At 34.2% G+C, this 19,076-nt stretch overlaps 2 protein-coding genes across 2 annotated transcripts; one reads left to right on the top strand and one right to left on the bottom strand.

Annotated features, from left to right (window-relative positions):
• Window positions 1–6,300: 6,300 nt before the first annotated feature.
• On the top strand, window positions 6,301–8,695 carry LOC132309735 (phospholipase A1-IIgamma-like). Its single transcript, XM_059808022.1, has 2 exons — window positions 6,301–7,373; window positions 7,834–8,695. The coding sequence occupies exons 1-2, from the start codon at window positions 6,711–6,713 to the stop codon at window positions 8,467–8,469; spliced, it is 1,299 nt and encodes a 432-aa protein (XP_059664005.1). The 5' UTR covers window positions 6,301–6,710; the 3' UTR covers window positions 8,470–8,695.
• Window positions 8,696–9,105: 410 nt separating this feature from the next.
• Window positions 9,106–11,924, bottom strand: LOC132309746 (GDSL esterase/lipase At5g45910-like). The gene is made up of 5 exons (XM_059808033.1): window positions 11,603–11,924; window positions 11,078–11,296; window positions 10,834–10,982; window positions 10,296–10,569; window positions 9,106–9,496 (listed from the first exon to the last, which is right to left on the bottom strand). The coding sequence occupies exons 1-5, from the start codon at window positions 11,832–11,834 to the stop codon at window positions 9,270–9,272; spliced, it is 1,101 nt and encodes a 366-aa protein (XP_059664016.1). The 5' UTR covers window positions 11,835–11,924; the 3' UTR covers window positions 9,106–9,269.
• Between the last annotated feature and the right edge of the window lie 7,152 nt (window positions 11,925–19,076).

The raw sequence follows: 19,076 nt of genomic DNA, 5'->3' as shown, positions 1-19,076 counted from the left end.
AGAGGTCCATCAATGGACCAATTGGTAATGATAGAAGTAATTATTATCAGTACTATTGATTGCAACAACTATTTGGACATTTGTATAAAGAGCAAGCAAAAAGAACATCAATGCCCCCTGGACCTTAAAGGGACCAATGAGACAACATGAAACCCAAATTTCATGTTTTTGCAAAAATTGTATAACTAGCTTTTACCTCATGCCTTTATAGCTTTTACCTTCTTGATTTATTTCCTTCCATTTTTTGCAAAGAAAACAAATTTCAAAATATTAAAAATAAAATCAGAATATTTGTTCCAAGCTCTTTTTTTGTTTGTTTTTTTTCTCCTTTTAATACTTCAGGTTGTTGATGAGTTTGCGCCATAACGAATAACTGTTCAATAAATCTCAAGAGCATAGCCTAATAATCGAGTAATGACTTTCTGGTCAAAGATAGACATTTCTATTTTTGAGTTAGGTAAGAGAGCTCGGATGGAATCGGTATGGAGGTTGAATCCCTCACCATATTTTGCTAATAATCATGATATTTTGGCGGAGTACTTTGGTCTATTCATCAAGCCGAATGCATCAAGGCATTTGATGGTCCCCACTTTAGGCCATTGAAGGCCTAAATTTATTCGGTTTGTACCATTTCCTCCACAAGTTAATTGGTAAATAATACTGTAGTAATTATTATCACTGTTGATTGCAACAACTATTTGAAAAAATGTGTACAAAGAGTAAAACAAAAAGAACATCAATGCCCTGGCCCTTAAAGGGACCAGTGAGACAACACATGAAACCCTAACAGACGTACAGTTGAATTATTGGAATCTGTTTATAAGATGGAATTAAGTGGTTGCCAATTGGGGAATGTTACAAAATGGAAGTGCCTGAGTTCTCTTTAAACATTTTCATTACATATTTACCATTTCTCTGCATATATACCTTTCACATGTACATGGTGAGGGACCTAGGTGTGAGAAAATGGAGCAACAAATGTGAGGAGCGGCGTCTATGAGATGGAAAAAAGAAAGGAATGTGAAGAGAGGTGGGAATGAACAATAAATGGATGTGGTCCTATGCTCTCTCTCACTCCATGCCCAAAATCACTGTTTCATAACATGCTATGCCAACCAGGCATGAATATTTATGTCACTACATCCTTGTGTATACACATATATATGTAGGGTTTCATTGAATTTCTGAAATGAACTGCACGTTATGAAGGAGTTCAATTACAATACAACATACCGATATTATGTCGTTTTACTGATATCATATCACAAACTAATTACATTAACTTACTGTGATTATATAACGTCTGTTTATCACTGTTGCATACTTCAATTACATTCCATTAATAAATGAAAATGCAAGGTTCATAAACCATTTTAATCTTCACAGCCAGTTAGTTAACCTCGCTTATGACACATGTAAACATTGGAACAAACACCGTATACAGATTAAGGGAATATATAGCCGTACTTGGAAGACAACTATATATCCTCCAAGGGATACATGTACTACAAAATGTTTGGGCCTACTTTGTCTTCAATCCCCACAGACACTGTGCGTATTGTTAGAGATGTGTTTAATCTTAATTTGTCAAACAAATTGTCATTCAATGGACCGAGGACACCCTATTGAGAAATATATATATATAGCCGTGCGAAGACATAACAATTACAGCTTTGAGCTCTAGGCTTTCAATTTTCTACTATTAGTTTTTGAGAAACGGTTGTAATTAGCTTTATTTTCAAAACTCGAAATATCAAAGATAGGATATTTGTAATTTTTTATATATAAAGTTAACTAAGAGATTTGTAACTCGCACGAGTGAATATAAAGTTTACAAATGCCCTTAATTATACGTAACAGCAGTGACAAAACACTCTGATGTATGGATGTTACAGACCATCTCTTGGTCCCAAGAGCTAAAAAAAAAATATTTCCATGTTATAATCACTAAACACGAATGAACTTCTTGAATCATGAATGATGATCAATCATCACACCGTCACATTAAGCCATTCATTCATGTCCGTGGCAATAACAAGAACAAAATGTACTATATTACGGTGGTCCATATCAGGCATACATTAGCTCAAATGGTCCAAAAACAGCGATGGTACAGACGGATAAAATTACTATGTTTCGGATGGCCGTAAATTGCTTTGCACAAACATATTTAGAGAAAAGCAATTTGACTTTTTATATATATATAGGCCTTTACTAAGATTTGAAGTTCTGCTCACAATCAGTTTAATTTTCATATCACACACACACACACACACACACACATATATATATTGTTACATGACTAGTCATGTAGGCATATATAGTGACAAGAAACTCTTGTGTTTGAGTGTCAGATAGAGATGTGAGTGGGGACAGTGGTGGTGGAGGGTGGCACGGGGTGTGTATGTAGTTGTCAATGGGGACGGTGGTAGAAGGGTGTGAGGTGGTGGGGTTGTTTTTGTATTTCATGGCATGCATATATATATATATATATACACCCTGTTGGTGTTGGGGTCCAACACAGCAATTCTCAACTTATTCCCGTGAACTTGTTGCAGGCACTATAGGCCAGTCACGATGCCTGATGGGACTCACTTATATCACACCAGGTATATATATATATATATATATATATATATATATATATATATATAGTTTTTAAGAATCAAAACGAAAAAAAAAAAAAAAAAATCCCTCTTTTGCTATATATTATTTTAGTTGAAATAAAGTAAATTCCTGACACCGCCGGCGCTGCTTAAGGCTCCAATGAAAGTTCTTAAGAAACTTGTATGATCACTTGATGCTTTACAAATTCGGATTACATGCTTCAAATACGACATTATTACAGAAACTAAATTCCGACTCCGTCCGAGTGTAATCATGTCAAAATGCAAATCAACTGAGAGAGAGGGATACCATTTTGGGCCCAATGAGAGAGAATAAGGGTAACGGGTTATTTGTTTTGAGTGTGGGGTGTATGAGTATGACAAATACATTTTGGTGTAGGCCAGAGAATTCCAAATCCATTAATTCCACATCAGTCCACAGACTATTAATTAACAGTCCTCAGCTGCAAATGCGAGAGTTTTGGACGAGGCCAAGTTTCAAGTTTGTTTGTTGGGATAGTTGGATCTTGCGCTACTCCTTTGGATTCGACTACTCACCTACACTTTATTCTTCTTCATTTCTGTATGTATATATGTAAGTTCTGTACCACTCATTTTCTGAAAATAAAATGCAAAACTAACCAACTATTTAGTTCCCAAAATAAGTCCCAAAATAATTTTTTTATTTAGAGTAGACAAAGGTTTTTTTAAATGTTTTTTTTTTAATTTTTTATGCCAATATTTGGTACAATAGAAAAGGAAAAATATATATATAAATATAACATCAATTACGTGAGAAAATAAAAGAAAGGTATAGAAATGATGTGTTAATCACTTATTATGTTCAGTTGATTAAGGGCAGTTTGATGCATGAAAATGAAAAAAAAAAAAAAAAAAAAAAAATTACTATTTTAAGGAATTTACCATTATATCCTTTTTCATTCCCATCTTCCTCCAACAACTTTCTTTTCTTTTTCCTTTCATTTCTTTCCAGCCAAACTGCCTAAGATACGCATTTTAGATACTTTAAGACTAGTACTCACAGTGCCAGGACAAAGAAACCAACAACTGTGTGACAGAAAATATGGGCCCATTCAACCCAGTGGTGTGACAGAGAATATGGGAATGGGTTATTTCTTTTCAGTCTCAGGGGGGTGCAAATATTTTTGGGCCTTAGAAGTCCAAATCAATTCCACATCAGCCCAGACCTTTCTTGTATTGTTTACAATTACACCATGTCTTTACAAATCATTCATGATTCCTCGTATCATTGATACAAATAGATTGGGTTTTTTGTGCCACTTTTTTAAAGAGCGATGCTATTTCAAATAACACACCCGACAGCATTCAACTCCTCATAGCATCTTCAATGTTAAATATTAGTTTTTCTTGTTAAAGTTATATTTTGAGAGGAAATACAGTGTCAAAATATTATGTTTTAGCAATTCTACTCTAATGGTGCATTTTATTTAAAAGATCTATTAAAAAATTTTAAGAGCGACTATATATGACAATACTTTTGACAATCTCAAAATATGAGAGATTTTTTGAGAGCTCATTAAAGTGTAATATTTTTATTTATTTACTATATTTTGACTTTGAGAGACCCTTGGAGATGCTCTCAAGGAGGCCTTTGTAGATAGTCCATAGAGACCCCGCCATTTCAAAATTATTATTTTTAAATGTTTTTTTATGTCATTTAATCATATACTTTTAGACTAATTAGTCATTCTAAAATGTATAGGTCATGGCATTCCTCATGATTAATTATGTTTTTGATGGTTAGTGATGCCAAAATGATGACAGTAATCATATGAACGAAAATTGAGATTGGTGATAGTTTTTTTTTTCTTTCACGTGTATCGGATCCACAACATACATTATTTAAATTAGAAGTACGATTCAAAATCAGATTTCAAAGACTTACCTCCCGAATTCCTACCAACACATGCTGAAATTGGCAATAAATTAGGTATCAAAATTTGCAAACAAGTCATTTTTTCATACCATTCACAAACAATTTTACAGTCAGAGAGAACTTATGTATAGAGACAATATACACATTTCTAAATGAAAAAGACCGTTGCAATTAGGATCTAAATCTGGTGGTACGTCATTTTTCCCACTCTCTTCACAAACAAACCCATAAGTCAACAGCTTATGGAAAAAAAAAAAGGTATTTAAATATGGTAGAATTGAAATTCCCGCAAAATACACTTTATTGCCGCTTCCAAACAATAACTAAATAAAAAATAATCATTCCAATTTAGTGATTGAACAATGAATTAAAGGTTGAGGAATAAAGTTGGTAAAACATCATTTTCTAAATACTTTACAAAAAACAATGTGCACAAGCCAAGTTAGCACAGAATTGAGAGTTCCAGGAAGCAACTCTATTGCCGTTTCCAAACAACATCTAAAGTCCAAGTGACCATCACAATTTCAAAATTAGTTACATTCTTTCCTTCGGAGATTGGAAACCATATCCTTTTTCTTTTCCATACACACTTTGTTTTCCACCAATGAAAATTCGACCAAAGAATTATTTATGAAGAGGGCGCAAAGTAATTTTGAGGCATTGTTTGTGTACTGTGTGAAAATGTGAATGGGGTTATACTTTTAAAATGAAAAATTAAATGTATATTAAACACTTGCGTTGAAGAAACAACTTTTTTATTTTTTGGCAAGAAACTTACTCATCCATTTGCATTTACAGGAACTTAATATAATGAAACTACGACTTTTGACCTACCATACAATGACACATCGTATAATAATTTACGCATATATAATTTTTTTTTTTTTTTTTTTTTTTTTTTTTTTTTTTTTTTTTTTTGTCGTGAAATTTGGGTTTTTTTTTAATAAGAGATACAATCCACAAAGATGGGTTGGCTGTGCGAATTGACTCTTCTTGTACTCCAAGTAGCATTTATGACCTTACAATCCAAGAATATATAATGCACATTTGGTCAGCAAACCTAGTTCTAAGGTTGCCCACCATGTTTGCTTCTAGTATAAGAGAGTGACACATATAGAGATGCTTACACGGTTCATCACACTCAAAATCATGGGTTCAATTTTAATTTTATGCAATCAAATATATTGTTATTAATATTATTTTTTTTTTAAAAAAATTTAATTACAATTCAAAAACTCAAATTCATGAAAGTGAACATAACACAAGTATAATAGAAGAATTTGAACTCTCAATCTTTAAAAATTCATACGACAATCTTACCCTTAAGCCCTTTCAGTATTAAAAAGAATTAAAATTTAAAAGATTTCTTGATTAGTTTTATGATAATTAAAAATTAAAAAATTATACAAAAATCTATTGAGTCGATAACTTCTTTTTTAAGAATTGAGTGGGAAGGGGAAATTCTACCAATGAAGACAAGACATATGTATAAAGAAGCAGCAAATCATAACGGGCCAACACGTGGTGAGTCAAAAGTCATCACATGTGTAACCATAAACCAAGTCAAATCAAACAACGGCAAATAATAATAATAATAATAAATAAATCCAAGGGAATTATTGGCAACAAGATCAACATCACTTGATTTACTCCCGTAGAAAACCAACTGATTGCAACCTACTCAGAGAAGAAAGGGAGAATAAACAGGGAATCGTTATAATTTTCCAATATAAATATCAAGACGACTCTGAAAAAAGGATATACAAAATACAAAACAAAAATAAGAGTGAAAAATATATACATCAATTTATGTTTTCAAGAGTTCATATATAATTGTATGTTAGGCTTTTTCATAGTTTGCAAATTTTTTCACCTAAAACTATTTTATGGAAACCAAATCAATTAATTATTGTAATTATTATTATTTTAACAGCACCAAGCCCTTAGATCTTTTAACCAAGCCTCACCGTCCATATATATACTAATATTAAAATTGTGTTATTTAAATTAGGGGGTACGTATAACTTTACATATATAATCATAAAGTCTCAAGACTCTCCTTTATGAATGGGGTTAAATATACACATGTATTATCACTATTAAATCTTGATCATATATATGTATGAGCCAGAATCTTTCCCTCTATAAATTCAACATTTCTCAAGCACAATATATACAGAGAAAGCATGCAGCCCACATCTCCAACTTCCCATGGCATGTCCAAACTCACAGATTGTTTCAAGAAGAAGAACAAAAAAAGTATGCATCATCACAGCATACCAAAAAAATGGAGACTCCTCGGCGGCGAGAACAACTGGAAGAACATGTTGGATCCTCTAGACATTGATCTCCGTCGATACATCATTCACTACGGAGAAATGACACAAGCAACTTATGACAACTTCAACTCCCAGAAGGCCTCCAAGTATGCAGGAAGTAGCCGGTACGCGACGACTGATCTCTTCTCGAAGGTGGGCATTGAAGAAGGCAATCCATTCAAGTACCGTGTCACCAAATATGTGTACGCCACATCATCCATTCAAGTCCCGGAAGCTTTCATCATAAAGTCCCTGTCGAGGGAGGCGTGGAGCAAGGAATCAAATTGGATAGGGTACGTCGCGGTGGCCACCGATGAAGGGAAGGCTGCATTAGGGAGGAGAGACATTGTGGTTGCTTGGAGAGGAACAATTCGGGCGTTGGAATGGGTTGATGATTTGGAGTTTCTGCTAGTCTCGGCTTCAAAGTTGGTTGGAGTGGATGGTGAACCGAAGGTGCACCAAGGCTGGTACTCCATCTACACTTCAGATGATCCAAAATCACCCTTCAATAAGACTAGTGCCAGAGACCAGGTAAACCTTGATATACCATATATTATGTAGGACAGTTTCATGATTTTTTTTTTTTTTTTTTTTTTTTTTTTCTCGTAATTAATTGCTTTTAATGATTAGATTTAATATATATCACTATATTTTTTCAAAGTCTTTCTTTATACCAAAGTTGCTTTCCTTGTTACTAATTAGTTAATTTTTTGGAGGGTATTTTGATAATTTTCGTATTTGTTATATTAGATAATTTTTGCACTTGGACATAACTCTTGTTTTCGGTAAACCAAGTAAAAATTTGTGTATTCTTATTGTGTATGTTTGACATATTTTCTGCTTAATTTCGTAGTATGTGTTTCGTCATAAACGTGTACACTCCAACAATATTGTCCTTAGTAGGGCTCAATTACTCAACCTCACCTGTGCGGAGGAGAAATCATACCATCTGACAAGTCATGATTTTCATATACTATATATGTTATTTCAGGTTCTTGGTGAGGTAAGGAGACTAGTGGAACAACACAAGAATGAAGAAATCAGCATAACTATAACTGGTCATAGCTTAGGTGCTGCAATTGCAACAATAAACGCAGCTGACATAGTTGCAAACAGATTGAACATGTCAAAAGATCATCCAAACAAGGCCTGTCCTGTCACAGCTTTTGTATTCGCAAGTCCTCGCGTTGGAGACTCAAACTTTAAGAAGGTTTTCTCTAGACTGGCAAATCTTCATGTCCTGCGCATCAATAATGCCTTAGATGTTGTTCCAAATTATCCACCATTAGGCTATGCTGAGGTGGGACAAGAGCTAAATATTGATACCACCAAGTCTATGTATTTGAAGAGTCCTGGAAATTTGAACAGTTGGCATAACTTGGAGGGTTACATGCATGGGATTGCAGGAACACAAGGGTCCAAGGGAGGATTCAAATTGGAAGTTAATCGCGATATCACGCTTGTTAACAAAGGACTTGATGCTTTGAAGGATGAATATTGTGTGCCCGTATCGTGGTGGTGTGAGAAGAACAAGGGCATGGTTCAACAGGCTGATGGAACTTGGAAGCTGATGGATCATGAGGTAGAAGATGCTGACTCTTTGCTCTTTAAAGTTTGTTGCGGTTGAGTTTATTAATTAGAAGGTTAATCTCTCTGTAGCCTGATTATGGTTGTTCTTGTACACTAACGATCACCGAACATTGCTTTATTAATCCCATGGTGCTTGCAACATCTCAATATGTAACTTTGGGATATATAAATGCATGTAGTTTCTATTTTTTATTTTATTTATTTATTTATTGGGGGGGTAGGTGTAGAAATAATGATTCATGAAATAAACTGCTAGTTGGGTAGCTGTAGTAGTTATGCTGTTGAATTTGTGTGTGTGTGTGTGTGTGTTTGTTGATGAGGTTAATTATTTGAGGTACAGGAAAAAAAAATGTGGTTGTTTGGATAAATGAATGGGAGAGTAATATTTTTAATTTTAACAAGGGAGGATGTCTAAGGCATACCATACCTTTCATCATTTAATTGAAAGTATAGGTGAAAAAATTCACTCATGGGTCATTTATTAAACATGTGTTCTTTTATTAGTGACTTGATTCTCGTTCTGAGATACTTTTAGTCATTAAAGCACATTTCTCAATTACCATAAAGAAGCACAATTCAGATTGTTTTTCAACATCTTTGAATTGCAAATGTCTCCATATAACATCTAAAAGTCAAACAGACATCTCACGCAATGAGATCATTATGAAGAAAATGGGAAAAAAAATCAAATTTCATACCATCCTTTGAACAATTCAACACTCAGCAAAGTAACCACCACTAATTAAACAAGCTCTTATTCAAGAAGATGATGCGATCAATTTCATGGCAATGTACCGATAAGCCATTACAAAGTAACCACCACCACTAAACAAGCTCTTATTCAAGGGTAGAGGTTGTGAGAGGTGGAGAAGTAAAAGGGCCATTGATCAAACTCATGGCAATGTACCGATAAGCCGCCTCGGTTAAGTGTATCCCATCCCAGTTTGCATAAGCTGAAGGATCCATGCATGCTTTGGACCCAGTGTGACCACATCTAGCAGAATTGTTAAAGTTGTATGGTCCACCCCCTCCACAACAGGCATTCAAAACCCCATTGTAAAATCCTGCATAAATCAATAGTTATTGTAGGTAGGCCCTGTGGGTATCTTTTACCCAAAAGACATTATAATCTTAGTTCTATTTATCAGTTTTGACAGTGGATTTCCAAGTGATTTGCTACACTTGTTTGTGTTTATACCTTTTGTACCAAAAAGACCCTATGCTTTTGCTTGTTAAACACTGGTTCAACTTCGATTACTTGAGGGGAAATTATGTGACTAGACCAGAGGCTTTATCAAAAATGTTTGGTCATATTAATCTAATCATACATAAAACTAACACAAGTGTTTCACATCCATGGTTAAATTAGCTAAGGCACCTCTTAGCAGTTAAACCAGTTTAAAAAATGTCACGGCTTTTTTATATATCGTTTTGTTCATGAAATGTTTGTTGTCATTTCAGACATTAAAAAGGCGACAGGAGAACGTGTTACATAAATTAGAACCTCTAAGTAGGTAAATAAAATTATGAAACATAGAGGGAGTCTATATGGGATATTGACAAGTGGAATTTACTTAAGATACAATGTAAGAATAGGTTCCTAGATTCATGGAGGCCTGTTCAGCTTGGTGGTTGGGACTTGGGACCAGCTTGAACAAGGGATTGGCCTCAAGCTCAACACTACTACCAAATTATATCTGCTTTGTCTCATTTGCGGAGTGACCGTTAACTCAATATTTGTGGACAAAACAAAATCACTAAAAAAATGGATGGTTTCGTGTACTTAATTGTATAAGATTTGAATGTTTTACTGTCTTATATTGTGCTCTATGTGTAAATTAATAAGTTAGCAAGTAAACTCACCATGATGGTGTGGTGTGTGAACTAATGGCTTAGCAGCCCCATAATAGTCAGCATAAATGATCCTTGTATGTGGGAACTTCTGTCTCAATTTCTCCAGTGCAAGTTTGAGCTGAGCATTGTGGTATTTAGAGAAAGCATTGTATGCTTTCAAACACCCATTCTTATCATAGTCTCCTTTGTTAACACTATGAAACAAGGTCAAGTACACCGGCGAGCACCCAATCGGAAAATTTCCCGGCACCACCAAATCCACTGCACCTTCCTCTATCAACATCTACAAGGAAAAAATAAAAAATAAAAATCCACACTGTTAAATTGCGTCTATACGGTTAACGTTTCAAATGAAAACGAAGAAAAGGTCATAGTATTAATAGTTACTGTTGATGCTTCTTAACTGTTGGATACGATGAGTTTGAAGTGAGGTCTACTATGGACCACACATCCAATAAGCGTTATTGTGGCGCTAGCATAACTCGTGAAAAATAGTACTTTCAAAATGATAATTAAAAGTCAGAAAATTTAATATGGTAAAACTTACAGCGGTGGCTGCAGAAATTGATTCAACCACCAGAGGCACGACAGCTTTCAGCTGTTTAATGCTACCACCAAGAAAGTACGCGTAATTATAGTCATTTCCACCGATCTCTCCCACAAGAAAGAGAGATCTCTTGAAGTAGTTGTCACATTCTGTGATCCAAAAAAGAAGAGTCCTCCAAGTCAGTGTAAAGCAAGCAAATAATTCTAATATGTGACAAATTGTAGCTTATTTCTTGGTAATCAACCTTGTTTAGTGGTGCAAAGTGTGGATTTTAGCTTCTTGAACCATCCGAGCTGAACGCTTAACGAATCATTAGTCCATAGGATTGATATTTTTTGGTCATAGTAAAACTTTGCATCAAGTGCAGTAGCTCCAGCAACTGCAAAGTTTGCTCCATGTTTGAATTTTTGGCCTTTGGCTAGTGCTAGATAGGGTGGTACATATGGTAGCCCAAAAGCCTCGGCTACATTTTAATAATCATCACAGCACAATCTTAGTAGTTTCATAGTCGTAAATATAGTCTTTTAAATTTGGAAAAACAAAATACTCTTCTCGAGAATCTCTCGATCTGCTGGACTCTGCAGGCCACAATCCTGCGGTTCAGATTCAACCGCGTCATCCCTACCACTTTCTCCATGTTAAAATTTCTTTTAGAATTGAACATGCAAATAGTAGAGTTGACTAAGAGGATGACGTGGCTGATTGAGCCCTGCAAATTAAGAGATTCTCAAGAAGAGGATCCAATGAAGAGAAGAGAAAGAGGAGGTACCAATGAAGTCAATCACTAAGCGTCCATCGGAGCATCGGCCCGTTGGGTGTCCAAAGAATGTGCTGCCGTAAGGGAGCTGTGCAATGACTGGAAATGTGAGGGCACCGGAGAGAAGGAAGTTTCCTGTATCAGCAAGAGAGTCACCAAAGCTGAAGATTGAGTCATATTTAAGAGGACTCATTGAAACTGTCCTAAATGAACATATCAAAGCAATAAGTAGGAGAATTTTCATGGTGAATGGTAAGGATAGAGATAATGAGAGGGAGAGAAAGGTGACTGCAGAGTTCAGAGTTTTGGTGTTTTTAGTTATAGGAGCTGCTAGATTTTTGGCCTTGAGAGGTTAAGCATTAAATACACACACACCTCCCCAACAGTTTTTGCAGCTCTTTTCAGTGAGTTGATTAAATGTTTTCGGCATTATTTTATTGACAATGGTTTACTGGCCGAAGATTTCAGTCAAAGACTTTTGCCGAACATACTGTATCTTTTTAATGCATTGGGGTGGGATCAATGTAATATGCTCTCGGATGACTGAGTAATTTTTAATTTTTTAATTTTATGTGTTGAGTTAGTTACTATTTTTGTTTTTTTTTAATTATTCACCTCGTATATTGTGACTGACAATGAGTAGTTCTCTTTCGTAATCCCATCACAATGCCTTCCATGGATGCAATATGTTAGGCTGGGCTGAAATCTTTTGCCAAAGTATCATTTTTTATATTTTATGTGTCTGTTGAGTTAATTAGCTCTCTCCCTCTCTTTTTGTTCGGAAATCTAGCAATAGCACGTTCCTCTACTTTTGAATTTGATTTTAGATGTGTAGTGAATTTAGTTTAGTTTTGACATCCAAATCAAACTCACAACAACAGCAAGTATTCCTAGAGTAAAAATGAATAACAAAATAAAAAAGAAAGCTTGTGCCATTAATGGAATTAATTGAAAAGATGAGAACCGTCCCAAATTGCCGCATTACCAGGGATGGCCATTTAAAGTTCAAGCCTGTTTTAGGTCCTGCCAATAAAATGTTAAGATTTTTTTTGCCAAAAAAACCTATATGCATGCAGGATATATAGTTTGTCTTTAATGTTCAGTAATATTGAAATACAAAGCTAAGAGCATATATCTCCGACTATTGTGTATATGTTTTTTTTTTATTATTATTATTATTTTTTTTTTTGTATAAACCTGATGTATAAATTTGATGTGTCATGATTGATTTATACAAAAAAAAAAAAAAAAAAAATTGGATTATATATTTTTAGTTCAATGGTTGTTTTATATCTCCCAATAACAATCAACAACATATCCGAACCCACATAACTTTTACAAACCTACTTTAATGGAATGAGAAAGAGAGAGGAGAAAAGAAATATATTAATGTGACTATGTAAAAACTCAGTAGATAAAGAAAGAAAAATTGACTTATTCTAGGGAAACAAGAAGGAATAGTAATGATGCTTATTTAAGTTAAAATTTATAATAACACATTATATTTTTACCTAGTTCGGTTTTAAGTCACAATATTAAAGTAGTCAAAAATATTATTATCCTAATTATTATTATTATTATTATTATTATTATTATTTATTTTTTTGGCATCTACCGGCACTGAAGGTAATTTGTCAATTTGGTGATGATAATATTTGCATTCTCAATCCCACAAAGATATTCCAAAACAGAGTTCCCTTATTGATGATGTTAGTTGTTGGGCAAGTATACCAAGATATTAATAACCTCCTGATTAGTTCTTTCATAATATAATTAAAAGTTCAAACAACTAGAGCATTATGATATCTCCCTGTGATTTAACAATCCTCATTAATAAATCTACCTAAATTTATGTTCAGATTTCTGAATATGCTCTCTCTTCATGCTAATTAAGAAAGTGAATTAATTGTAATAATCATCCTATTTTATAAATAAATAATTCCTCAACCACAGTAGTTGAGCACTAAGGTAGTAAGTGTTGTAGGGAAGAAAATATATAAAAATAAATAAACTTGCTGTAGAAAAAGAAACTGGTCTAAATTAGTGTGGGTAATGTGGACCAAATAAAGTGAGAATTATTTCAATTTTTAAGTCCACTCAATTGGGATGATATATGAATTGATTGTAACGTCTAAACAAATCGTGTATATATATATTTGTTCAATTTTGTAGTACTTCTTAAAACGTACAGCTTTGTTCTGAGTCAATATAACTTCGTAAAATCAAGCATGGGAGAAGTCATCTCATGGTTTCGTGACAATTGATCCCAATCAAACCCCGAGATGAATCATCATTAGACAAATAAATAATTATGACCGAAATGTGACCCCCCATTAAATAAAAAGTCCGGTATCATCTGGATTGAACTTTATCAACGGTATGGTCATAAGGACACCCCATTAACTAGATGTTGGATGAATATGAGACTGAAATTTGGAGGTCAGTCTACGCAGTAAAATTAGGTGCATTAAGAGTGTCACGAGCTTACATTTCTTGCCACATTTTCTGACCAGAAACATCACAGAGATTTCAACACAACTCCATTAGAGCAACCCAGCGCATCACCAAAGTGTACAACATGTGAGCCTTTGTGAAATGAGTGGCTCTACTATGCGAATTACACACTAGCGAGGCCCATTTCATATTACACATTCCACTCTTCACATATAAGGAATGAAGTAGCGCCCAGAAAGTGAGCAGAAACGGCAACGCAGTGGGCCATTGTGTGTGAAAGAGTGATATAAAATATAAAAAAATGATATTATGTGATGATGTGTAAAAGAATTATTGTATGTGTGTTGGGTTAATTAATTAATGTAAAGATAGTTAAATTTTTATTAATTAAAAAAATTTATTTTTCCTAAATAAATAAAAAGAGTCATTTAATTTGCATAATAATTTAATTAATTATATTTTTTTTAAAAAAATTTGTACACTTTGACTAATCAATTTTATTTATTTATTTATCATAATAATTTAATTAATTTACATAATAATATAAAAAATAAAATTTTATTCGATTAATAAATTTAAACATCTTCATCACGTACTGATTTAATTAATTCACATAATAATATATAAATTATATTTTATTCGATTATACCAAATTTAAACATTTTCATTGCCAAATTGATTCCACAAATAGTCCATCAAATGTCTCATGAGATCAGTATTATCCGCTCTTACGAATTCTTCTAAAACGACCGGAAATGTGTGCCGCCAACATTGTTGGGTTTCGAATATATTGTGGGAGGGATATTGGCTCATCCTGCGGAGGTGCCCATTGCAAAATGTGTTCACGCTTATCTTCAATGATCATATTATGCAATATGATGCACGTTCTCATTATCTTGTTTAAATCTTCTTTATCCCAATAATACATAGGTCCTTGCATTATAGCCCACATGATCTACAATACGCCAAACGATCGTTCAACGTCTTTCCTAATAGCTTCTTGTTTTTTAGCAAACAATTTCTTTTTGACAGTTGTTGGGTGTGGGATGGTCTAAATCAAAGTTGCCTATTTGGGATAAATACCATCAGATAGGTAATATCCCATTGTACGTCAATACCTATTTACCTTGTAATTAATTGGAGGTATTGTGCCATTGATCAGACTATTGAATACTAGGGAATGATCCAAGACATTCACATCATTATTTGAACCAGCCATACCAAAGAAAGCATGCCAGATCCATAGATCTTTCGATGCAACCGCCTCCAATATGAGTGTAGGCTTATGATTTCTTCCCCTATATGTGCTATGCCACCCTGTAAGGTAGTTTTTCCATACCCAATGCATACAATCTATAGAGTCAAGCATACCTGGGAAGCCTCTTTCTTCCCCTTCTCGAAGCAGACGTGCAATGTCCTCTTCGTTCGGTGTGCGTTGGTATTGCGCAATTACAACATCACAAAAGCGCTTCAAGCTTTCAACCGCAGTGGTTTCAGAAATCTTTATGTACTCATCACAAAGATCTGCTGAAATTCCATATGTATACGTATTGCAGCTGCCATCTTCTGTATAGGAGTGAAACCCATACGACCGAGAGCATCAGGCTTCTGGATGAACCATTCGTCATATGCTGTAACACCGTTTAAAATGCGAATAAACAACTCTCGGTGCATCCGAAATAGTTTACTAAACATCTCGAGTGGAAAAGTGGGATTTTCAGCAAAATAATTTTGGAATAGCCGCTGGGCTGCTTCCTCTCGATCACGTTTAATATATCTTCTCTTATGACGTCGAAAGAATGTCTTTACCTTCTCAGGCGATAATAGTTGCATCACTGCATTCATCCTTTTTGACGTTCTTCACAAAAATCTTCCCCATCAAAAAATGAAAAAGAACTCAATGGAGAAATTGACCCGAACACTAGAATAGATTGTGATAATGAAACCATTTTTTTTTTTCTATAACAAAGATAAAGACTCAAAGAAGATAAAATGAATTTGAAGATGTAAAGAAGTGGACTTGGTAATTGAAAAAATGAGAGAATGAGTGGTTTATATAGCGAATATAGTTGTTGAAGAAAAGACGAACAGAATATATCCGTTAGCAAAAAGACGAACATAATATAGCTGTTAAAATAAGACAAACATAATATAACCGTTGGGAGTATAGCTGTTAGGAAAAAGACAAAATGAAATTATGGCGCGTTATGTAAAAAGGGGCAATAAATTGTAATGTTTACTATTTTTTTTTTTTTTTTTCCTGAGTTGTATTGTTTTATTTTATTTGTAGGAAGTTATGTAATGCACTTTATATATATATATATTTCAAATCTTGTATCTAAATCTGAATAAACAATTATAGTCGCTAGTATTATAGTTGTTGAGAATAAAACTGTTAGAAAAAAAAAATAAAAAAAATAATTATTTTATTATTTAAAAAATAATAATATAATAAAGTGTATAATGAAAAAATGAGTACATACCAAGAATTTGAAACTTTTAAAATAAGTGTACAATTAATTACTGAAGTCGTTATACACTTTACATAAAATTAATAATGTGGCTACACACTTTATATATAGTGTGGAATGGAAACAACCCCTGTGCTGAGGTTGCTCTTATTGTGTAGGTTTGGGTAGATGAACCTTCACCAAATAGACAAGACATCTCCAAAGAATGGATTTGATATGGATGGGACGTCTTTTCCAGACAGTTTACTAGCGACCATATTCCTTCCTCGTAGGCTTGCTTGGATTTTCGAAAAATAAAATAAAATAAAAATTTCACTTGTAAGATAGGAGACCATCGATTAAGCCCATTATGATTTTCGCATTTGAAATCAATTATTGCTTTACGGCCTGTAAGCTTGATAATGAGTTTAAATCTTAACACCAAGGATAATAATTCTTGACCTAAAATTCTAACCGAAGTCTTTGCCTTAAGAGGTTCCTATTTTTTTTGAGTAAAGTGGATAATATCAAAGTTCTGGATCAAAGGATTAAGAATCTTTCAACCTGAAACTTTGATAAGAATTTTAAACCCGGTAATCATTATCTTTGGAGTCATACTCTTTTTAAATAAAATGCGAACTAAAACTCCCCACCAAAATGTTTGATAGAAGACAACCTTGGCTTGCATATAAAGATGGCCTTCCCGGCCAATGAAGCTGCAAATGACACTACACGCAAGTAATATCATGGTGTTGAACCCAAAGGCAAGGTTCATTTTACTGTAAGAAAGATCGGCACTTCGGCTTTGTTTATTTTGAACTAAAATATATTTTTTGATTTTTTTTTTCAGATAAAATAAATAAATATAAATATATATATATATATATATATATATATATATATATATATATTGAGATTGAGAGACTCCATCAAAAATAAATTATTTTTGTTAAATTTTAATATTTTTTTCTTCATAAATATTTTAGGACACTAAACAAATAAAAAAAACAATTTTTTTTGCATGGAAACGAACAAGTCTTATCTTCTCAATCCACTCTTTCTTTGAGCCAAGTACAAGTACAATTCAAATATTTACATTTTTCAAGACTTAATTGGATTCACTGAATTTAGTTTTACGAATAAAGTGTTCAAAGGCATACAAAATTATTCTATTTGTATAATAATATGAAGTCATCTAGAAAAAAAAATTATAGCCAAAGTACTTGCATGCATCATTTCATTAAAAAAAAATAAAATAAAATAAAAGAGAAAAAGTTATGACCTACAAATTAAGATAAAATACAATAAACTTCTCTAAATTATAAGGTAATTGCATAAAACCTTCCTGAATTAACAAATACCTGAACTATTTAAAAGTTGTAGTTAAGGACATCACGTCAATTTCCGGCGCCGAAAAACCAAGATTACAAAATTACCCTCTAATAAATGGCACCGTTTTGGTGCTATAATTAACTTATTCAGCTGACATGTCAAATAAAATCTAAAGACCAATAAAAATTTGTCAACGCATCACCTTATCACTACCCCACCTCATTTTAGTGGCTCACCTTTCCCACCTCGTTTGGTACCAAATACGACCGGCGTGAGTGAATCCATTAACACCGGTGACCAAAAAAGGAAAAGTCCATCAACACCCACCGCCATTTATGCGAAGTAAATTGTGTGTGTGTGAGAGAAGAAATACAGAAGAGAAGGAGGAGGAGATGACCAGCTGCAATGACTAACAATCACATAGCAACAATAGGCGATGAGGACACCGAACACCTCTAGCATCAGCGTGAAGCGGCGATGAGGACCACAACCACCTCTTTATCCATACCTCACCAGTTACCGCACTGTCGATAACATCCTCAACGATTCCGATTCATCTTCCTCAACTCATTATTCACCGTCTCGCTCTACCTTCAACGCCAAACTTCCCATTAGATTGCTCCATCTCTCACATCAAACTGCTGGAATTCTATAGGCTTCCTGATTCACTGATACCTTAACGTCCTCACAGAAAAATATTATGACAGAGCTTACCTCGGCAATCTTATCTACTAAACCAGTACACAGAGATCAAGAAAACCTTCGTTTCTCTCACTGTAAATCAAAGAAATTTCATGGGTTTGTGGATTACATACAATGCTTCAATTTGTGAATTTGCAGTGCCTACAGTAAACATCCACACAGAGAGCGAGAAAGGGCGATTTGCAAGCTTAGGGTTCGAATTTGTATATAGCACAGGAATCACTCCTCAAATTTGTATAACGCACATCATATACATAGATTGCCTAACCACCACTCATTTTCACCGCCAAGTAAAATCGGAAACAAACCCAAGAACAGAGCTACCATCATGAACACTGTGAAGAAATTAACTATAAAAGCCTGGCGCGTGACCGCATGTTAGGGAGAGTTAGGTATTGATCGGTCGCCTTTTTCTCACCGTTTCCGGCTAAACCCAGAAGCAAACGACTAGTGAAGAAAGGTAGTCGTCGGCGCGGCGAGAGTCTTCAGACCCGCAGCGCGGCAGGAAAGAGCGTTTAACGCGCAGAAGTGTGCGATGTATTGAAGCT

Source organism: Cornus florida, unplaced genomic scaffold (assembly GCF_030987335.1).
Source record: "Cornus florida cultivar Cherokee Brave unplaced genomic scaffold, ASM3098733v1 CherokeeBrave_3.0.0_Hap2_Chr01, whole genome shotgun sequence".
In the NCBI taxonomy this organism is placed as follows: domain Eukaryota; kingdom Viridiplantae; phylum Streptophyta; class Magnoliopsida; order Cornales; family Cornaceae; genus Cornus; species Cornus florida.
Note: the sequence above shows the minus strand (reverse complement) of the source record. Positions and strands in the feature narration are given on the sequence as shown.